The 24,433-nt window shown below is 38.2% G+C and overlaps 1 protein-coding gene across 1 annotated transcript in view; it reads left to right on the forward strand.

The window, feature by feature from the left end:
- The window catches only part of hcn4 (hyperpolarization activated cyclic nucleotide-gated potassium channel 4), a 62,970-nt gene that overhangs the window by 15,117 nt on the left and 23,420 nt on the right, over nt 1-24,433 (forward strand). Inside the window, exons 2-4 of the mRNA XM_063478656.1 lie at nt 2,541-2,964; nt 15,904-16,065; nt 19,474-19,692. Coding sequence (XP_063334726.1) covers nt 2,541-2,964; nt 15,904-16,065; nt 19,474-19,692 — 805 coding nt within the window. The remainder of the gene's footprint in view (nt 1-2,540; nt 2,965-15,903; nt 16,066-19,473; nt 19,693-24,433) is intronic.

Raw genomic sequence — 24,433 nt, forward strand, 5'->3', positions numbered from 1 at the left:
AAATGATATTTAAATTGTTTGATATTGGGGAAACATGGCAGTATGAAGCACAAATGCCCTTACCAATGTTTGCATTTCTTCCTTCAAAGTTTTACTTGTCCTTCTGGGTTTCAGTCTTAATGTGAGCACACAGTGGTGGCAGGGTCGGTCTAAATATAACTCCACTTGACAACAATCTGGAAAAGTAGATACCCTTTTACTTTGAAGAATTCCAATTACTGTCACTGTTCCCTCAGTGAATGTGTCTGTGTGCGCAATACACATAAAACTGAGATGTAGTGTACATATCTGCATGCCGTAGAACTGTCTAAACACATTACAAACCTCATAACTGCTTGTGCTATTTTTGAAGAAACATTTTAACATTTTCACCCAGACTGATGTAAATTCTATCCATAGATGTGTGCATCAGAGATTGTGTGCTCAGACATAACAATGAGAACCAGAAATAGGGATACTATATTTCAAACAGCAGCGATTTCCAATGTTTGCTTTTCTCCTGCATCAAAATAAGTTTTTTGTCTTGTGTACAGTTAAAAGGACTCAAACTGTTGCAATGTGAAAGATCAGTGAATATATTACAGGTGTGTAATGGCAATGTGTGCTTAATCACACATATGTCTCATATTTCTTAGAGAAACTGTTGTTTTAGTTGTAACTGTTTATCAAAAGAAATACAGAAACAAATAACAGGACAAATCTTACATTTACGTTTTGTTTTTTATGTGTTTGCTCTATGAAGCCAGCAGTTTGATTTTGTTATATCTAACTTAATATGATTTGGACCAGGGATGTTTTTGGATGTGAGTGTGTGATTCTGTGGAGCAGCAATTCACTGTAAACACTGGATATATTTACTGAAACATACTGAGAATAAATCATGAAATCTACCGACTTTAGCTCCAACAAAGAAGTCAAACAGCAGTAATTTATTGTTGTAATCTACCGAGCTTTCAGTAAAAATCTCTATCCTATCTTGTTTATATACGTAGCATCCATTCTTCTTCATTTTTATAGCCTTGCTCTTGATGTAAGTTTTGTCCAAAGACAAACTTTTATGGCCCAGTTAGAAGTGGGTGGGTAAATCACCAATCACTGCATCAATGCACAATGATTCAATTACTGAGCCAGCAGAGTGCGCAATTTATATCCAAACTCTCTGGTTTGGAAGATTGACGAGGTCACAGTACAGTTTTTAATTAACAGTTAACCGCCGCTGACCTTTGAGGTGTGATTTAGAGGCATGCCTACACACATGTTTTCATATCAGGCCCCCTTTTTGTCATGGATACATATTGGCTACGTTCATAAGTGCAGAGTTTATTAAACCATTATTACACCATGTTCATGTAAGCTTGCTAAACACTACATACATAGTAATAAAAGCTTAAAATAGGTCAGTGATGAGAGAGAAGGAAAGGCAGGGACTCTGACAGGTAAAGGGAACTGGGTGATGTTAAATGCTGTCAGTGTGTATGCCCCACAGGTTTAATATCAGAAAGAGGAATTCTAATAAGTAAGTTGGATGAAGCAGTTGAGTGTTCCAAAGGGAGAGAGAATGGTGATTGGAGCGGACCATTCAGTTTCCTTTCACATGTAGGTTAAGGAAACAGAGGTGAGGAGATGCTGGCTGTTTGTGAACAGTTAGTGAATCAGAAAGTGCAGAGGTTTAAGGGGAGTGACAGAGAAGTATGTATGGTTGTTATAGGTCAGGTATCAGGGCAGCAAGACAATGGTGAGATGTGCTAAGCGTAACAGATGGGTTCAAGGTGTGGTGGTATTATGTCAGGGATCAACTCTGATCGCCTTCTTGTTTGAACTGGTGATGGACAGGTTGACTGATGAAGTCAGGCAGGAGTTTCCATGGACAATGATGTTTGCAGATGACATTGTGATCTTTAGTCAGAGTAGGAAGCAGGTGGAACAGAAAGCCTGGAGAGGTGGAGGTATGCTCTGGAGAGGAAAGGAATGAAAGTCACTAGAAGCAAGAGATTTTGTAAATAACAGGGAAATTGGTACAATAGAGGAGATCCAAGACGTAGAGATATATTGATAGTGGATACACTGGACAATAAATATGGAATGAAATATGGAGCTGCCAGATGGAAGAAAAAGAGGCCACACATTCCTTTTCTTAAAGTTTTATCTAACACAGAACAAATGTTGGTCTCCTCAGTCCATCAAACATGCATATTTTATTTGACTACGCCTTATGCTGTATATGTATATGTCATTGATGCTTGAATATAACACAGCAATCAGAATAAAAAAGCAGCCCACTTTAATACTCACACTATAAGTTAAAAGAAAATGACACTATTGATATGTACAAAATGTTGTCTTCTTTTATTTTGTTTGCAGGCAGTTAAATTGTGCAGTTTATAGAACATTCACTCTGTGAAAGACAAGCACCATTAAGCAAAATTACCACGAAATTACCACATAAATTACCACATATATACAAAGTTACCACATATTTCTATATTCTGACTTTGTTATTCATTATATTTCTGCATTTCTCCATGTCTCTCACCAACAAGGTTTTACTGGGATTTGACCATGCTGCTGCTGATGGTTGGAAACCTCATCATCATCCCTGTGGGCATCACCTTTTTCAAGGATGAGCACACCCCCCCGTGGATTGTGTTCAACGTTGTCTCCGACACCTTCTTCCTCATGGACCTAGTTCTTAATTTCAGGACGGGTATCGTCAAGGAAGATAACACAGAAATCATCTTAGATCCGCAACAGATCAAGATCAAGTACTTGCGGAGCTGGTTTGTGGTCGACTTCATATCCTCCATCCCCGTAGACTACATCTTCCTCATTGTGGAGACGCGCATTGACTCGGATTTCTACAAGACGGCACGCGCCTTACGCATTGTCCGCTTTACCAAGATACTAAGCTTGCTGCGCCTCCTGCGCCTCTCTAGACTCATTCGCTACATCCACCAGTGGGAGGAGGTAAGAAATCATTTTCAGGCTGTTAAACTGTATGTGAACAGGTCTGAAGAAAGTTTAGTTTATAATGTGTATCTTGTGAACTGCTTTATATTGTTATTGAGAAAACAGTATTCTTCATGGAGTAAATGTGGATTTATAAATGTAAAAAAGAAGGAAAGAAACAAAAAGAATTTAGCATACTACATCATTTGCAGTGATCATCATACAAGCATATTAGTTCATGAAGATAGTTAAACAGACAGGGATTCATTTCCCTAAGTTCGATTGTAATTCAGATTCTATTTCTGTCCTGGGGAGCCACTGCAAAGATGTTTGCTTCCCCTTTTCTTTCAGGAAAGAAATGTAGATGGGTGCTGCTTCTGATTGCATCCACCCTTGAAAAGAGAAAAGAGGCTCTTTGCTGTGTAGCAGTCACCAATAAGTTGATGAAGGCAGGATGTTGATTAGCATTTTCCCACTGTGTGCCCGTCCTAGCAGTGGAACCCCAGAGTCCAAAGAGGCAGTGCTGCAGTACAAGCATGATTATGATTGTGGCAATAATTAGAAAAGTTCCAATTACTCTCACTGGATGAATCTTCTTGTTTAGTCTCATAGGTAAAAGGTGCAAAGTGAAGCATCAGAATCTCAGCATGGAGTCAACAGGAAGACACTCCATGCTGCTGCTCTGCATCATTGTGGAATTACACATGCAAAGGAATATTTCAGCTACAAGTCAGACCATGAAATTGTAGGAAAAACAACACTTAACAGATGTACACTGAAAAAAGAACCAACTTAATTGAATTATTTCAAGTGGTAACACCTAATTTAATTAAGTTCTTTGAAATGAAGTTAATACATTAGATAAATCAGTTGTGTTACTCTATGTATTAACTTCATTTCAAAGAACTTAATTAAATTAGGTGTTACCACTTGAAATAATTCAATTAAGTTGGTTCTTTTTACAGTGTATCGTCTAAATACAAGCAGTATATGTAATGAAATAATGAAATTATCTCCACAGTACTGAAGTGTGTCTCTTTGTTTAGTTTGGGGAAATTACTTTTGTGTCCAGGTACTTTTCACTTGATCACAGAATTATTATTATTATTTTTTTAATTTAAAGTAAAGAAAAGTTGATAAGGCATTTTCACTGATTTAAACTCTAAATTTAGTTTGTTATGTTTAGGTTTTAAAAGTACAATTGCTGTGAGAAGTTTACATCTACTCATCATCTGCATCATTGTCATGGTAATTTAATTAAGTTGTTAATTAAATTAAGTCGTTTAATGGTTTCTTTGAACTATTCTTTATCCAGGATGGAATGAGTGTACAGCATGTATCTTTAATAACAAGAATCACAAGTTTGAATTTATTTTGGATCTTTTAAATATTTTGCTGTTACCACGACAACCATGCCCGTGATGAATATACATGAACAGCTGACCATAATAAATGTCAATATTTATAATATTTATTGTCAATGTACGCAAGTTACTGTGAAAATTCTTTTTACATATACATAAAAATTAATACCAAAACTTTAAAAGTATTAAAGTAAATCTACTCCAGAAAAGTTAATAAAAGAACATCTTATCTTTAAGAGTTTGAATCAAAGGGAAATCCCAGCATAGTGTTTTAGTTAGGGCTACAGAGTGCCATCGGAGCAGCTTGGCAAGTTGTGGCGTCACTTCTCCAAGTTTCTAGAGCTGGAGGAAATACTGTAGCTTGTGATTACTATAATTTTCATATTCATCAAACCATTCAGCAACTGCTTGTGCTCTATGTATGGGATCAACTCCACTAGTACTCTGTTTAGCTCAAATTCATTCAGAAATATCTGCATTTGGGCTTCAATATAAATCAATAAACAACAACAACAAGAATGATAATCATAATCAACTAACTAGTGAACTAACTAGTAAATCAAAGAATGTTTCAGAAATCACCTTCTTATCCAAGATAAAATCTTGAGATCATAATTTTTATTTTTGTTTATCACATTTTGTTTTATTGAGCATCTTTTTTTCATATTCAACTGTATTCAATACAATATTGCAAATAAACACTATTAGCTTATTTGCATAGATTGTAAAATTTACCACTGGACTGTTACTTATTGGGTATGTTCACCTGACTGTGTAGCAATTGGAAACGCTGAAAATGCTCACATCAATCTATATCCAGACCTTTCACCATGAATTGGGAAGTTCCTGGTTTTCAAATATTTAGCTGGATAGAGCAGCTGGATAGAACAGTGTATATAAGTGTGATGACATTAATCATGCAGAGCCTCTGTGATGCCATTTCAAAGGGAGGAAAAGTTCAAATAAATCACTGGGGGAGGATTCCTTTGTCACCCTGTGTCTCTATGCATGCCTACTGCTGTGCTTCTGAACCTAAAATGAAGGCAGGAATACATGTATTACAAGCTAACCTTGATTTGAATAGCTCGGACAGTGGGCTGTCACATGTTCAGCCTATGCAATGAGATAACAGAGAAAACATGGGGTAAGAAAGGGAGGGAAGAGGGAAAAGAATAAGGAATAAAGGAGGATTGAATAAAACATCATTCTACCTGCAGAACTTGCTTTTGGCCATGGGCCACTGGTGTAATTGACCACAATCTCAATCTAGGAATTTTGCATTACTGGAAGTATTGGAAAACAGACTAATGGGAGAAAAAATATCCATAATCATGTGAATGGGAAAAACTTACAAGGACACTGCAAGGTACTGATGACTGCAGAATCTAAAACCATTGAAACAATACGACAACAAAAGGGGGCATTACACTCACAGAGCCAGTTGCCATTTAAATTTTCTGTTCCTGTGTAGGTGGTGTATGTGTGCGGACATTGTGTGTGAGCGTTTGCTGATGAATGCTAGTTAGGCAGACAGAGTGAAAGGCCAGCTTTGCATCAGCGCCAGAGTACTCCAGATGAAACCTCACTGAAATGTCATCTGTCACTGCAGAATAACTTGTCGCCGAGATCTCACCACCCAACTGACTTTTTGACTTTTCCTATTGGCAGCTACATTTCAAACAAGGTGTATGTATTTTATCACCATTTGAATATTTTGGTAAACATCGCACTGACCTTATTCCCCTTTGTCTATTTACCTACATATTGAACTTTGAAAGACTATAAAAATGGAAAGAAGCACACTCAAACACTAACAAAACAACCACAAAAAAAGGTAATATTTGTCCTTGTTTACAGAATCGAGGCAGAATCCTTTTGATCCATGAAAATGTGCAATTTTTGCCAATAAGAGCAATAAATGCAATTCAGCATTGCTTGGCACTCTAAATGTGGCACGATGAGATGTGTAGTGACATAGCAGAAGCTGCAGACCTGTGATGCCCCAACGTCCTCCGAAAGGCAAAGCTGATTTATTTCACTCATATTTCACAAGTGTCTGCAAGCTAGAAATAGTTCCGCACAAATTCATTTGGTTTGTTATTGTTTGAGTTTCATTTCCTCTTCTGTAAGAAGTCACGCAGAGGACATTTCTTCTGGGAAGTGCTGGATACAGCTCAGTGAACTCTACTGCATGGTTTAATGCCTTGAAGAGTGATACTGTGGGGAACAAGTTTTTAAAATTAGAATCTTTTTTTTCCATGTACTGAATTGCAGTGGATGATGCTTTTTTAGGAATCAGAAGAAGACAAAGGAATATAATCATACCAGAGGACATAAACAGAGGTATGGTTCAGGGTGCAGGAAAAAAACCCAAAAAACTTTAAGTGTATTAAAAGGAAGGTGTTTTTAAGACATAAAAAATAAATGGATAAAATCTTATTCCCAGAGCTATCAGATTACTTCCAGACAAATTGCATAAAGGGACTAACTTAACGAAGTCATTTATTGCCTCACATCACCCCTTTAGAAAAAAATGGTTTGCTTTATTGTGACCTACACATTCCCAGCAATAGAATAAACATCATAAGTTTGTTTCATAATCCTTTGGGGACAGTTACCTATATATGGCTCAATATCATATGTCACAGAATCATAATTTTATAGGTGACATGGTTTCACCTGAGAGATTTAAAGAGACCAAACCTAACTGACGGTTCTTATGTGGGAAAAAATGTAATTTGTAAAGTCATCTTAGCTTTGGTTTAATTAAATTCTTGACAATTCAGGGAAGTAGGTCTAACTTGCACATCCATGCATGCATGTGCAAATACATATTTGGTTTAGTATGGTGCAGTCAGTATACATAATCTGTCTATTGTGAACTCCTAAACTACCCCACATAGAGAGAAAAAAGCCTTTGTTTTAGGCTTCTTTGTTTGTTTTAGTTGATTTTATGTTTAAAGGGATTTAAATTATTTGTCAATAAGTCACATTATATATATAAGTAATAAACCATGGATCGATATAATATTGACAATAAACCATGACTGTGTGAAATTATGTATTTCACACAGTTGCTGGTTTGTATGTAGATTTTCCTGTTGTCCTTTGAAATAATGTGAAATACATGCTTTGCACTCATCAATGGAATAATTAAACTGTGAAGGAACCTGCTATGCTAATTTCCTCCATTATTGTGGTCGTATTCCTGGAACATTTATGTTGCATGATTGTGCAAAACTTCATCCACTGTCCTGAACAAGCCATTTAAACTATTTGTCCATCACCATAAGCCCACTTTCATCTGATTGGCTGCCCATCATCTTCTTCAGAATTCTGCAGCATGATTACTAACAGGGACTAGATAGAAAGAGCATATTTCTTGTAAATTAGCTGCGCTTCATTGCTTCCCTGTTAAATCCAGAATCCAATTTAAAATTATTCTTATCACATAAAAGATCTTGAATAATCAGGCCCGATCTGATGTTAAAGATCTCACAGTACCATATCACCCCAGTAGAGCGCTTCGCTCTCGGACTACAGGCTTACTTGTGGTTTAAAGGGTATTAAAAAGTAGAATGGGAGGCAGAGCCTTCAGTTTTCAGCCCCCTCTTCTCTGTAAACAGTTCCCAGTTTGTATTTTTTTTTCCTCTTTGGAAATGCTTGTAGTTAGGGCTGGATCAGGTGACCCTGAGTCTTTTCAGTGGTGTTCATGCACCACTTTGCATTTAAGCAGTAGTTGTAATTATCAGTTATTAAACTCTCTCCCCTCATCCCCAACAGGTCTTTTTCCTTCTCACTGTCAACAAACGCTTGCTCACAGGATGCTATCTGATTCTGTATTATTACACTTTCATCATACTGTAAAGGTGATATTACAATTACTATGTTGACAGAATACATTTTACAAACAAAAAGGTGGTAGCTACATGCCGGTGTTCAATATTCAATATAGTATGCAGATATTCGTCAGACTTACACATACACAGACAGAGCAGAGTGTCATTATTCGTCTCTCCTGTCCTCATCTGGTCAGCTTCCTCTCGTCACTTTTCATTGGGATAAAAATAAGACTGTGGCCGGATATTCTCTTCATTGGAGTTGTCTCCTGTTGACGAACCACTGACTTGGATGAGATTAGTCATCCTGTTAAATCAGATTCAAGGCAGTGCACTAATGATAAAGCTCCACGGGCTTCCTCTCACGATGCCTGATGCCTACAGCAAAACCGTTTCAATGGGGCAACCCAGCAAATGTTGCTTTCAGTGTGGATCAAGATACATTTGTTTGTCAAAGAGGTTTTTTTTTAATTGATCATTTATTTATTTATTTAGTCATCCAAGTGGAAAGCAAAAAATAATTTAAAGTAATAGAGTGTGGGAAGTGAAGTTTACCAGTTGCATCAAATGCAAGATAAATTGTTGGTATATGGTAGAGCTTTGCTAAGTGTGTAGGTTTGTGTGAAATGTGTGTGTGTGTGTGTCTATTTAGAGAGAGAGAGAAAGAGGGACCGACTTTTTAAAAAAGGTCAAAAAGTGTCAGAAATTGAGTTTCTTTTACTATTTACTGCTTGGATTATTAAGATTTACAGCCCTGTGGTGGCTTTGTGCTGCAGTTTCCAAGAAACAAAGCAATACGTCAGGCATTGTGATGGAAGTCAGTCGTGTGGCTTTCCCATGGGTCCGGTGATGGAACGAAGCACCTTTCATTTCCACTCAGTAGATCTATACAAAAATATTTAAATAAGTGAAATCAACTAATCAGCTCCCTACTCACTGACCCATTACCTTAGCCAAGGACTGGTCTTTCAGAGATAAGAAAAGCAGGAAGAATAGATTTAATGGGCTATTATTGAGTGCACAATGAGGCTTGCCAGCAACAGTGACAGGTCCTCAACACTCTGAATGAGTCTTTTGCGATATGAATACCCACAGTGGGTTTGCTTAAAAAACTATTACAGTGAAATGTGTAATCCAGCGCAAACCCAAAGGCGCACCTTGGTACAGAGCATAGTCAGGGTGTTTTTTGTGATCTGAGCCCTCCAGGCCTGTTTAGACAGATGATGGAAGGGTGTTCCCTGTGGTCCACTACCAGGCCTACTTTGCATTCTCCTCATGCTCTTTGTCCACCATGACAGTATGCATGAGCATGACATTTTGGTCGAGGCATTTACAGTGAGAAATCTAACCCCTGCCCACAGCCTGTTCCCCCGAATCTGCCATCATGCTGGATGATTAAAAATAACACAGGAGTGCAGGGGTTGATTTAGTTTATAAACTGTACTACTCATCACGGGGAAATCATATCTCAGTCTAACATGGGGAAATGTGGCATGTTGCAATTAGCACAATGAAGGTACTGAACTGTAAACATCCAGTAGGCTACTTGGACACAATTAGAACAATTTGCAGAGACAAGACAGATTGCACTAAAACAGTGTGTTTTCACCAAATATCTGCTATCTATAGAGCATTTTTTTATGTGTAGCTAAAACTGTGTGCCTTTTAATTGGTCTATGGCATACAAGGCATGTTTTTCTGACGCCATGTCTGCAACATGGCATCAGAAAAACAATATGAGTGAAGGATTGTGTTTTTTCTCATGTGTCAAGATACAATCATGCCAAACATTCATCATCATTAGCAGTATGAGCAGCGAACAACAGATGCTTCAGTATAGTGCTACAATGACTGTGTCTGGACAGCTACCATCAGCACCATGGGACAAATGCATCTATTCTCTCACCTGGATCACACTCCTCTCACTCCATCTGTTTGAGATGACTCTGCAGCTGCCTTCATTTTCTCCCTGCCTGTCTGGGCCTGATGCTGTTTGTGACTGTAGTGCCATATTTGATCCTTGTGTTTATTACTTGTTATATTTGTACGTATACAAGCATATGTGCTCAGTAAATAAATGCCATTTTCTGTAGCGATATAATATGCTGATAGTTTGTACTTGACAGTGGTGGTCTTCAGCAGGATTATAGATTTCAGCAATCAAAAGAAAATTGGTTATAATTGACTAATAGTGTTAGTATTGTTTCTATTGTGAGTATTTAACTTGTTCATTTTGTGCCTTGAAACACTGGCTTTGGTTAAAGTGGCTTTTCCCAGACAATTACAGCCTCCATTTCAGAGTACTTACAACCTTTTATACCAAGATCTAGATGAATAGTCAATTATATCTGGCTGCAGGGTGGACATTACTTCCTGATAAAGGATACCTTCTAAGTAGTTCCAGTGAAACGATCTTTTTATCATTCTAAATCAATTTACTTACATAGCCTGTATCGAAAGTAGTTAACCAAAGAAACCACGGAGTACTGAAAGCCTCTGTTTACAATTTATTGCAACACATTAAGCTAACTGCTAATTAAATACAAAAAATGAGTGGCTTCGTCATTTCTATTAACCTTTTTGGAGAATATGACAAATTTGATGAATGGGATGGATGCAGCTGAAGAAAAAGAAATTGAATAAATGGCACTGTACACTGAGAGATTCTAAAAACTAATTTTCTTAAAGTTTGAAACTACACCACTAATGCTTTGAATGCTCCCCGCAGGGGCCTTAAGCTGTTGTTCAATCCACCAAAGCAGCAGGAGTATAAACAACGAAAGCTTAAACAGTCTGGCGGCCATTGTTAACTGTCATTTAACTGAATTCATGACTACCAGCCTCGACTATCCTCATAACTCTGACTGGTCCTTGAACTCAGTGTTTCATGATATGCCACTTAATCTAGTAAGAAAATACTGTTCCACATTCAACTCTGTTTGACAGCTTTGCATGCAGGGCAACTGGTAGCTCACCATAGCATTTTTTTTTTATCCTCCAGAGGATGTCAGCCTGATGCGTAATCCACCGACTACTAATCATGAGGACCCAAATGACTCACACACTGAAAAATGAAGGCTTCTTACAATGGCCAGTGTTGGGAAGGTTACTTTTAAAATGTATTCCATTACAGATTACAGAATACATGCCCCAAAATGTATTCTGTAATGTATTCCGGTACGTTACTCAATGAGAGTAATGTATTCTGAATACTTTGGATTACTTAATATATTATCATGCTTTTTACAACTACGTGAATGTACTATTGCTGTGATTTATTACTGTTACTGAAGGTCCGCGGCTCCGAACCGTAGTAAAGGGACCTCTGACTAATACGGTGGGTTCGTGTCGGGCTCGTAGCCGAAAAATAGCTTTACTTTGTTCTGTGGGTCAACTTTGCTTGCGAGAGACAAAGAGAGGCGTTGAAAGGCTGCTCCAACGGAACTTATTGTTTCGGAGGAAAACACGAACAGAGTGTACAGTCGAGTCTTAATAGCTTACTTACAACTGGGCTCGTCAGGCACTCTTCTTGGCTGCAGTGGTTATTATTATATTTACATGCTTCCAGCTCCCGTTTTTGCTCGATGACAACTCGTAGTTTTCCACTCGCCTTTTTCTCCCTCCTCGCGCTCACAGACACATAACGAGTATGGCAGTCCATTCTCCCTGCAGCACGGACTACACTGCCCATAAGGCTACATTCTTTAGAGCTATACCTGTAGCATTCTGCCTATTAGCTTAGCACAACAACAACAGCAAAAAGACGCTCTCTCACCCAGGAAACACGCAGAGAGAGAGCGTCACCCTGTAACCATGGCAACCATAACGCCGCCTAGAACAACAGAACGTAGCTGTCAAACAAAACCCAAACAGTCCTGACCTGCCACAATATGAAACAGGAAAGTACCGCCGTGTAATCCATTTATTTCAACAAAGTAACTGTATTCTAAATACCACCTTTTTAAACGGTAACTGTAACGGAATAGAGTTACTCATATTTTGTATTTTAAATACGTAACGGCGGTACATGTATTCCGTTACTCCCCAACACTGACAATGGCAAGGCCCAAGGACCCTCAATGTCTAGTTGCAAGTTTTAGGAATTATAATTCAAAATGTTCATCAGACCTTAGAGCACTTTACCTCAACCCAGGGAGTACTATGCAGTCCTAGGCTATGCTGCACTTGTAGCTATATTTCAGTTGCTGTGTGTATTTTTTTTGTTGGATGAAAAATTATTCCGTTTTTTATTTTTGTTGATACTATTTAGACTTTTTGGAATTCAGCAATATTAGTTATGTTTGGAGGAAGGGAAATGGTGAGGATGACCCAAAGATCACCATCCTCATAGTTGGTATGGAAGTGGAAAGATTATTCCTAGGTGATGCTTTTCTGGTACAGGTACAGGACAACTTCATCACATTGAGAGGCCAGTGGACAGAACCGTGTACTGTAAAATCTTGGATGAGAAACTTCTTCTCTTAACTAACTACAAGAAACGTCTTACAGCTGTCCTTTGCAACAAGGGTTTATCCACCAAGTCATATTTTGCTTGAGTATCACATACTTATTTCACCCAATGACATGTTGTAGATTTCTGGTTGATATTCTTTCTCTCCATAATGAAACTACCACTAAAATTAGAGAGTGTCTATATCTTTATAAGTGAGCAAACTTACTAAATCAGCAGGGGCTCAAATAATTGTTTCCCCCACTGTACCTGCCATATTGATGAGTGCCTGTATCTCACTGTCAGGAAACCTACATTTTTTTTTGGGGGGGGGGGGGGGGGGGGGTGTCAGTTCATTTTCTTGTATTTTTGAAGGTGTTCAGGTTGACCTTCTATAGGTTATGTATAGCATTAGCTAAAAAAATACAAAAAAATATGAACTTACAGTATTCTAATGAGGATTGTGAAAACTGAAAAAAATGGGATTTGCCCTAATCAATCAAAGCGCTCTTGTTTATGCAGATGATGCTGATGCTCACTCTGTGTTCCTATCAATTAAAAGGAAGTGGTCAGCAATTCATCATCCTCCATGTAACATGCCATGTTGTGTAATGCTCTCTATGCAAAGAGTGTGTGCGTGCAGATTTGTGTTTGCTTTAAATCCTGAAAATGTACATGATTTATTTTGTACAATTACGCAAAACACAGAGTAGACTTGCTTAACTGTGTGCTGTTTTAATCTAGAAAAACCATTAGAAGTAAAGAGAGGATATATACGCAGACCTCCCTCTCGCTCCTGAGAATAATGATTTTTTAACCACCTTCTAACAGAACCAATCTTGGGAATAATTTTTGTCATAACTGGAAAGTCTATTCCTGCTTGGCAGGGGTATATTTGAATTGATTACAGCTGTGGAGGGAGATAGGGGAATCACCTTCCTCCACTGACAGTACAGTTTGGGTTACAAACCGGAGATTTGCATTGCATTATCCGTCACAGTTTTCATAGGCTTTATTCTGTTAAAGTGCCAGGGGTCTTTTGAGGGCATATCTACAGTAGGAAAGTAGCAGGAGTTATTGTTGAACAGTAATAAGTCATTCAGGCTGTGGCACAAGATACTGAAGGGAATCTGTCATGCTTTAGAAATATGCTGACATTGCTGAGTTTGATAGTATTCAGTATATTGACAGGTTCAAGGACAGCCTGTATAATAATAAGAGATTTGTCCCATGAGGATGTGGTATTGTGCACCATTTTAGATGCTTGCGGTAACAGCTGCTTATCAAGGTTATAATGATGCATTTACATGTAGTTTTTAAAGGGAACACCATAAAAATGTGGCATTATCGGTCCTCAGAATTGGGGACTTAGAAGAGGTAGAAATGTGTTGAGGCTAGGATAACCTGAGAGCAACGCAAACTATACATAGAGAACTGGCTGTACTGTATTTTTGAAATGTAAAATTATGAAAATGATTACATTGTAAATGTTATGTCTCGATAGTATTTCAGTTCAACATCAGTACAGTTCAAATATGGTGGAAAAACTTTCATATGACAATCTAGTTTCCCTTCATTCTAAATATCTGCTACTATAGTGTATCTTTTTTTCCAAAATGTGTCATTTGACCGAAATGTGCATTTCTTTCACAATTACCCTGAAGGTAAAGAAGCCTGATCATATCAGACATGACAATTCTAGTCTAAGTCTAAGCAGTACATTATATGCTTGTAAGCTTCATATCTCTGTCAGTCCTTCATGTCTTAGGAATAGCATGCTCCGTATTTGAATTTGCATATGACTTTGCGAGTTTTTATAGATTTAAAAGCATCCTGTGTTTTATGAATCATCCTTTTCCTGTCTGGAATACCATTTCACAAATGAAAAATATATCAGACTCAATGCAGAAGATGGAAAGGGGCCCCTCATGATTTATTCATTCACACAGAGTGAATTTAACACTTTTAATGTTACGGAAAGCCATTACAGCTCCAGCAGGAAATTTGACATCACACAACACAGCATATTAACTAACGTAACTTATTTATGGCTGAATTTAAAGGAAAAGGGCTAGTTCCTAAAAATAAATAAATAAAAACAAGAGAAACAGTAGCTCATATTTGTCTCATAAAGTGAATAGAAAGTGCGGAAAAGGAGCCAATTTGGTGGGTTGAGCGGAAAACGGTACAGCTAGGTAAATGATTTGGCTTTACTCATGTATAAGTGCTTGAGCTTAAGAAATCCAAAGCAGAACAAAAAACAAAGATGAGACAGAGTTGGAGAGGAGAGGAGTTTCACTGTGTATCTGCATGTGGACAGACAGAGTGCGTGAGTGAGGATGTCTCCATCCACTTTGAGAGGTACAATTTTCTGGGCATACCTCTGGCTTCATGCTATCTTGTTGACAGAACTAAATTGATGTGATTTGATGGTGCAGCAGCACCCACACTGACAAACATAACACCACTCCCTGCCAGTTTCTTCCTTAACAAAAGCAGAGATAAAATACCCAGATACACTTACATTTTGTATGCCTTCAAATGGAAACAGAAAAATAAACAAACCCAGTGCTTTAGGAAGAATGACTAAGATTAAACTTTCGCTGACATGACATGTCTTATCTTCATTTCACATTTTTACCTATTGCTAAACAAGAAAGAAAAAATGAAATATCCCCTCTTAAACACAAGCCCTTTAAAGGCACCAAGTGTATTTTAATAAGGAGCCAAGTGGTTAGCAATGCACATAGTCTTCAGTGGGATTAAGAGGCTTTGAATGGTTGAGGCCATTAAAATCTACACCAGCCCAGAAGTCCTGGAGCGCCTTATGAGTATCATTAGGATTAACAAACCCAGCCTGTGAAAGCTCTCACCCCAGGAGCATAGCCACCTCTACCCTTGCACCATTATTGTGTTTGGCTGAGTGCCTGATAAGAGTGATTCAGCAGCACACGATAAAGCTCTGGTCCCAGTTTATCTGTTTAAGCTTTCATTTCACTGGCCATCCCCAGTGAAATGTGACAACAGCAAGATCTGCATCCACCAACTCATCTGTGTAAAATAAAAAGCTATGGTTTCTATAGGCGGAGTACAATGGCCTTTAATTCTAATACTGCAAACACATTGCATGACATGAGCAAAGAATAGAGCCAGAAATCTTTGATATGCTTGTGGAGGAAGAAAATCTTCTTTGTGCATGTGTGTGTGCTTTGCGTTCTAGAGAGATTTCAGGGATTTGACCATCAGCATGTTGACTCATCATTCACTAACTCATTTCCTGCTTCCTTCCTCTTCAACTCCTCAGATCTTCCACATGACCTATGACCTAGCCAGCGCCATGGTACGAATAGTCAATCTAATCGGCATGATGCTGCTGCTCTGTCACTGGGATGGCTGCCTGCAGTTCCTGGTGCCCATGCTCCAGGACTTCCCTGCTGACTGCTGGGTGTCCAAAAATAAGATGGTGGTAAGTGCTTCTCCTGCACACAGTCCTCCTGCCTGTTCGAATCAGATTATGCTCTGTCTTATCTTGTCTGTCAGCCTCAGTAATTACTGTTCTAAAACTCTTCAGCTTCCTGGGTAAGACTGCCTTCCATATCTGTCATTTTAAACCCTAAGTCAAATATATTTATCTGCTACATTTGTCCACGTTTATTCAATTTACTGATAATTTTTATTTATTTAGAGCTCTTGAAATTTGTCATTATTGTGAAAGGAGGATGTGCATGGAACATTGACTTTCTGAGGGAGATAGCTATCCCTTATCCAATATTGGCTGGATATTGACAGTTTCCAGTGAGCACACATGCTGAGCTTTAATTTTGTTGTTTTGCTGAAACAGCTGCCAGAATAGTGGGTCACCGGAGATCTCTTTTTTATTAGCTCAAGGGAGGGGGCTGCATCACCGTGGATATTCTGTTCACCCAAAACTGATGGTCTCATGTCAACTTGTGACAATATAAAGTCATTCAGATATTGTCAGATTTTGGGGGTGAGAAGTGGTCTGATTTCAGTGAATATTCATTACCACACTGGAGTTTGACCAATATCTCAATCAGCTGATATAATTGCTTGGTATTAGCCTACGGCAACATCAATACTGACTCCAAAAATTCACAATTAGTGCGCTCAAGTCTTCTACAGCACCTTACTAAGGAATCTGATTTCACAATTAGCAATACCACCTACCCCATATAGGTACACTAGTGAATTCTAGTAGATTATGTACTCACTAAATTCTCAGACTGTGAGACTGCAGTGAAATTTGGACACAAAGGTTCTTACTGCACCACTTACGACTCACTTGCTGAACAAAGCAAGTGAGTAATACTGCGTGACATACCATTTGATTATTTAGCAGTTAGCATTAGCTCTATTCCCCTGGCTCATTGAAGTGTTTTGTGGTTTTTAGTACTGACAGATATACTGTATGTTCAGTCAGCGAGCTAATCCTGAGTGTCTTTTTAAACCAATTGTCTGTCTTTTGGGCATTTACAATTTTTTAGTATTACAATTATAATAAATTGCAGCATCTACCGATCATTGGCTTACACTCTTACCAAATAGCCCCAGTAATGAATCAATAGTGAGAGTTTAAACTGATTTCAAGTTTCAGCAGGCTAAAGTTTCATGTGTAAGGGAATATACGTTTTCTAGACAGAATAAGTTAAATTGGTTTGACATATATATTATTTTCAGCAGAATTTGATAAATATTTACTGCTTATTTATTTACTTCAATAGTTACTAATAAAGTAAACAAAAAAGGAAATATTGAATAACCATACATTTAAGGACTAACAAAAAAAATCGTACACAAAATCTCAGTTTGAAATATATATAAAGCTGCTTCAGTTCAACTGTAAGTTCAGCTCTCCATGCCGGAACAAATGTCACATAGTTGCATTGCTCAAGGTATGATCTATTTGGTTAAGCATGCCTCGCTGCCTCCCTGACATGCTCACTTGTTTCACTGAATCTGCCTCACTTATATTTAAGCATAAGAAACAGCAGATGTTGAAAACTACTGTCCCTTGAGATGTTTCACGCTTAAGATAATTTTAGCTCGTTTTCTACAAGTGTCTCATTGCAGAGATGCACACTCAGAACAGTGGGTCCATTTCATGGACAGTGTGAAAAAAACCCTTTAATCAATCTCCCAATCTAATCAAATTCTGTGTTTAACTATCTTTTCGAGAAAAGATTGAGATTTCTGTTGCATTGTTCTCTTCCAGTTCTATATTTTTTTTCGCCCCTCTTTGCTACAATTATAAATACATTTCACCCCCACTTTGATATTTGATACATTAAGCAAATGTGCAAGCGGATTATTTTAAGTTATATAAGGCTGAGCTGTCAGGATACATAATGTAAACTGTGGCTCGTGATTAAGGTACAAAAAGAATGCATGCATTAAGATAGAATTTGATGTCTTGCTTTGCGGCACAGAAAACTAGGATATGATTGCTGCGCTAATCTCTTTGTTTTGTTCCGAAAAACATATTTGAACTGTGTATACATTGAAGATTCCCATATAACACCACAGGCTACATAAAAGCGCAACAAAGCAAAGCAGATTTAAAAGTCATGTAAAATAAACCAATCAAATTTTCCTGCTATGTGCGAGTATTTTTAGATAAATGTTATTTATTATACTTAATACCAAAGCTTACTTTTACCCAAATCTAATTTAGATGTAAGTCAAACGATTTTCAAATGTAGTAGTACCATTATCTCTCCATCTCAGTGACTCTAGCATATGACCTGCCAAATTCCTTGTCGCTAGTTGATTTGATGCAGTTCTGACTAGATTATATTTGGGCATTTACTCTTTGTCACGTTGTTACAGCTCAGAGTTCTGTATCCATAACTTCAACTGGCTGCTTCCTAAGACTGCAGCTCCCAAATGCATCCAGTGTAAAGAGGCCCGGAGATGTGAAGGAAAAAGATTCATAATGTACTTACTTTAAATCCCTGTGTGAGGGATGTAGCCTCTCATTAACATCAAAATGGAGTTTGTTTTGTTTCACACAGTAAACACTGTCTAATTAATTGCATTACGTACAACGGTTTTCAATGTGACAGAATAACAAATATATATTTTTTCTGAATTAATTTAAGCCTCAGGGCAGGCATTTCTCTGTTGGAAAGCACATCGTATTTTTGCTCACATTACCTGGTAGAAGAAGAGGTTGTTAGTATTGATAACTGTGATTCAGTCATGGTTGGTTTGACTCTCATTCGAATTATTGCAGATTTTTTTTTCTTTTTTTGTTTTTTACAGTAGCTGTCCTATTATCTTGCTAGGTTATCACTCCTTACCTTTCCAGGAGGGCACTAATAAAATTGCTATCAGTCCCGGCTTTTCCACTGTGGAAATGAGTTTGAAAGCAATTTGGACATGTCACCCCCAGGAGAGAGTTGATATTGATTTGCCATGAACCACCACCGGGAACTAAAGGAAAAGGGGCAATTTATCTACAAATTAGAAAACTCACAGAGAAATCACATTTTTCTAAATAGCTGACCTACTTTCTGTCATGCAAGCCTCCAGTGTCTCACGCTCTTTCTGCTGATTCCCAGGGCTCTGTTTTAGGCGGCTACCCAAATGTCTGCTTGCTCCAAATGTTTGCATACTGAAAAGTATATTTTACCCTGCCAGCTGCTCTGTACTGGACTGAGAGAGTTTGAAATGGACATCTGCCATTAGTTTTGTCTTAAGTAATTGCATGTGTCTGTGAATGTTCATGGGCTGCCAGGGTGCTCTTTGACCTGAAATGTGCCATCAGCAGCCGTGTTGAGATTGCAAGAGAGCAAGCGAGGAAGTGTTCAGATGTTCTCACCCTAACTCACCCTGTCTCCTCTGTTTCATCTAGAATGACACATGGGGACAGCAGTACTCCTACGCACTTTTCAAAGCTATGAGCCACATGTTGTGTATTGGGTATGGCATGTACCCCCCAGTGGGCATGACAGACGTGTGGCTGACCATCCTCAGCATGATTGTGGGTGCTACTTGCTACGCCATGTTTGTGGGCCACGCCACTGCGCTAATCCAATCTCTGGACTCATCTCGACGGCAGTACCAGGAGAAGGTGAGTCAAGATGACATGCTATCGATGGTTGTGTTGTCTTGATTTACTTCAAAGAGAGGACATTGGTGTGGATGCAGGATGCTGGCTTGTGCTCAGTTTAATACTCGTTTTTAGCTTTTAATGTAGCAAGTTTAATTTGATTAATATTTACATATGGCCCCAAACTGACACACAGACAAATACAGTATGACAGTATGGTTCTGCTGAACTGGGGGTTTAACAGTCTAACACTGTGGGCCACAACCCTTCATAGTTAATATAAAAAATATAGATATTGAAAAGTATGAATTTACATCAGACCTAAAGTATATATGTTTGTCTTTCTGCTTTCTTGTCGGCTCTTTCTCTCTCTATGTGGGAAGTGTGCCCTGTAGTCAAAAACCTATTTTTAACAACTGTGATGAAACATAATTCAAATTTTATTGGAACATATGACAAGGCTTTCCTCTCAATACTAATATATCATAGATCAGTGATAATGAGCGTCGTCTCATCATCTTTTCATTACAGAAACAGCCTTTTATTCAGGTGAGCTTTAATGGCGTTTTAAATCATTTATCACACTAAATAAGTATATTTTAGAAAGGCACTAGATATATATTGGTTTTTTTTCTTTGCCAGCAAAAGTGCAAAAAGCAAAATGGTTAAAAATTAGTCCTCATTTTCTACATAATGTATAGACACAGAAACCCAGATTTCCCTGGTTTAGGGAAAGGAAAGCCCTGATGGCTACCTATGAAGCCCGAGACATGTTCCACACTGCCATGCCCTCTGTGGGCCCAGCGTGGGCGATAATGAGCTGAACTGCTCGCCTGCCACATTACCCACTGTCTGTAGCCAGTAAGAGACAGGAGAGAACGACCTCCAGGGAATGGAGGCACAGGTTCGAGAGATCGCACCTAAATGGAAGAGGGAAAATGAAAGTGAAAGATTTCAGAGAGAACAGGACCAGGCACACAGGCAGAGGAACAGATTAGCTAATGTAATGTGTGAGCAGGACTTCTTCAAAAGGAGAGAAACTGCACTGGATAAATTAACACTTTGTGATTCTAGGGAATGAGTAACAAATAGATTAATTTCCCAGTTAAAAAGTTGAAAAATCCAAAAAGTTCAGCATGTAAGTTTATGACTAATACTGATCTGAGAAGCTGTTTAATGAAACGGGGGCAAACCAGCTCCCACCACGACACGTCTGCTCCTCTGCTTTTGAGATGCCATGCTGCCAAGTAGACTGAACAGCTGGTCTGCCTCAGCACCAGTCAGCATGTGCTACAGAAGCCCTTGGCTGCCATTTCTGGGATTGCCCCCTAAGGCGCCTTAAGAATCCCCCAGCCACTTGAAAAGTTTCCCCTGTGTTCCCACCGGTTCCCACAGTGCCTGCATGCAGAAAGGTTATTACTGCCGACTGCAATTAATTTTTAAGAGTCCAGATTCTCTCATTTATCTTTCCACAAGGCTCAGTGATAACGCATGCTCAGAGTACACTGTCACTGTGTGCTCATTTGGCTCTGGGAGCAAGATAGTAGTGATTTCTACTACACAGCACTGGACCCATTTCTCTTTTCTCCTTATCAGAGTTAGTTCATTCAAAGACATAAACCTTTTTCTCATATCCTGTTGCATCAATTGTGTGACAATGGGATCTGCTTGCTGCAGATTTTCCTTTTCCCTTTAATACCATAATCCACACGCTCAAGAAGCTGGCAATCCATTGGCAATCCATAGAGGTTTGAGAAGTCTGGTGGCTGTTTTCATATGGCCGTTGGGCTGCCATGACAGGGACAGCTGTTCTTGTCTGTGGGGACTCAGACTTCATAGAAATCTCCTAGCAGAGCTGCCATCACCAAAGCCAACTGCCAGCCTGCCATCATACAGGAAGTTATTCTAAACATTTTGGTTTGACTGTGAGTGAGTCAGTGCTGCCCCATAAGCTTGGTTGCATCCCTTTAAATAATCAGGTCAGGGTGTGATGAAAGGTATTTGCATTTTCAGTAAAATTAGTTGACCTTTAAAAACTGTTCACAGTGTCAGGCTTTGAATATGACAAAGATGAGGTTCAACTTAATAATTACAAATAGTGTTAGCCCTACATATTTGCATATGACATGGCAATATAACATAAAAAGTGGTTGTTCAGGTGTTAGGTGTGACATGATAAATAAGAGGAATTAAGGGAAAGAAAGAAATAGGCAACATAAATTAGAAAATATAATGGAAGCTTGGAAATATGCAGCTGTAATATATATGAGGCAAGATCTACAAAAACGTCAACACAATAATCATAACATTCATGTTCTAATTTGAATTTGTTTTAATAACATATTCTGTAATTATAACCTGAATAAAAAAATTGGACATCATAGGCATAAAATATATTGCCATGCATGCACATCTTTGTTAACTCATCAGAAATCAAAAAAAGGACCTCTTTTACTCAACTGTTTCGAAAACTTAATTGAAACACATTTTTTATAACTCAGTTTATTCAAAAACAGGCAGCATGGTGGTGTGCTAGCTGTGGCCTGAGATGAGATTATATTAAATGATGATCTTAAAGTGGTCATAACACTGAGTCTATATCTCAATGTTATCTCTGTGATAGATTGGCGACCTGTGCAAGGTGTATCCTGTCTCTCGCCCAGAGCTGGGATAGACTCCAGCCCAACTGTGACCTTGAATTGGTGTAAAGTAAAGTGACACTTTACAGTCTTCTGTTATGATTTATGATAGTTTACAAAAATCTTTCCTTCAGTCTGATTCACAGGCTTTGCCAATTTTTACAGAAACCATTTCTGTTGTTTTATGAAATCTCTATCTACATATCTATTTATGGAATGGGATTTCTAAAACCTTTGAGTATGACACATTTAAGAGGGCTAAAAAACAAACTCTGTTACAGATATGTAGGTATGTATTGTTGGTCTCTTGTAAAAATCACACTGTTTTATAGTTTGGTGTGCTGACTTAAGCGATGGATAGCTGATTTTGGACCTAAAAACTGAAAGATAATACACTTGGATTCAGTAGAAAATGTTGCCAGTAACTTGTGTTGATTGTTTGAAAGCTGAAAAGGCCCTCTAATATTTTTCTTTTCTTTTTATTGCTTGGAAGCCTGACATTGATATACCAGCGATGTTGTAAACTACACTGCAAAACTGCATAATTTACATGCACCAACAGTGCAGAGTACTTTGAATTATGACTTATCTCTAATGCAGACACTATGCAGTCCCATTAATCATAATGTGCTTTATGCTTCCTATTACGCAGTTGTACTACCACGAAAAGCTGGATACATGCTCTAGTAAGCAGATATATTGTACTATATGGCTATTGTGATTGTGCTGCAGATGACACTGGACCTGAGCCATCCAGCAAACAACCACATGGCAACAGCACAAATATTGCTCTCACAGTGGGGCTGAAGTAGATACTGACCACTGTTTAATGATTGAAAGAAATGCAATAATGGATCAGTGTTGAGCTGAGCAGCACTGATACCACATTTACCACATGTGCTCTATTTATCAGCTGCTAATCAGCTGTAAAAAAAACCCCCCCAAAAAACCCCAACCAAAACCAAAAAACAACAGGACAAAAAAAAAAATCAGACTCTTGTGCATATAGCTATATGTCCAAGATGAGAGGCCACCTGTCCAGTTGGCATGCAGGCATGATATCCAAGTAACTGGTCAGATGGAAACAAATCAGTGAAACCCATATAAGGGACAATGATTAAAAAAAATACTTTATGCAGGATTCTCAGAAGTGTACACATGGGAAAGAGGAAAGGATGGTGAGGGGAGCTCTGCTTGCAAAGATGGTGAAAATTACCATCAGAAAGCTGGGGTATAATCTTTTCTGAATAGAATTCTATTAAATGTGGCACCATGTGATAAATGGCTGGGCTGTCAGATGCTAGCAAGCAGACTCAAATGAGCTCTTATGAAGCAGGCAGCATGTTAACTGTTACACCAAGTAGAGAGCACAGCAATTACACTACATATTCTGGGAGTTGGGGGAGCTGAATTGAAGTTTCCACTGAGATAAAAAATAAATAAATAAATAAATAAAATAAAACATATTCTTGTCACCAGTTGTTAACTGTGTGTAAACAGATTAAGTAGTTTACATTCACTATGTGTTTGCTACTCAGCAGATACACTATATATCACATGTCAGTGGAAAAGAGATAGATTGCAGCCAACTGGAGCTGAAATTGGGACAATCTTTATCATTTCAAGTCAGCACCTGAAGGATGGTCACTGAGTCGTTTCTTCTGGATAGTGATGCATTCTGTGGTGTCTTTATTTGAACTCTACCCTCCCTGGCACAACAGTGAGTTTCAATATTGCTTGTTTTTCAGATCAAAACATGAATAATTTGCTTTCTGTTAAGTTTTACAACAATATTAATAATAATAATAATAATAATAATAATGATAATAATAAATGGGACCGTTTTTTAAAAAATTTTTACCAGCAATTTTATGTCATTAACCTAATTGTTGTTTACTCAATGGGTTATAAAGAAGGAGAGTGCTCCACAACTGTATATCTAAGTGTACTTGTTATTTTATAGATTGACCAACTATTTTGTACCACACTGTAAAACAACATGAGCTGGAATCAACCAGCCAGTTCATTTTTTAAAAGTGCAGTATCACCATGCAGTGTAATCCCAGTACACTTTACACTTAAAGAAAATTCATGAGAAAAAATAAACTGCAAGTTTATATTTT

The sequence above is a fragment of the Pelmatolapia mariae genome, linkage group LG1, assembly GCF_036321145.2.
Source record: "Pelmatolapia mariae isolate MD_Pm_ZW linkage group LG1, Pm_UMD_F_2, whole genome shotgun sequence".
Taxonomy (NCBI): Eukaryota; Metazoa; Chordata; class Actinopteri; order Cichliformes; family Cichlidae; genus Pelmatolapia; species Pelmatolapia mariae.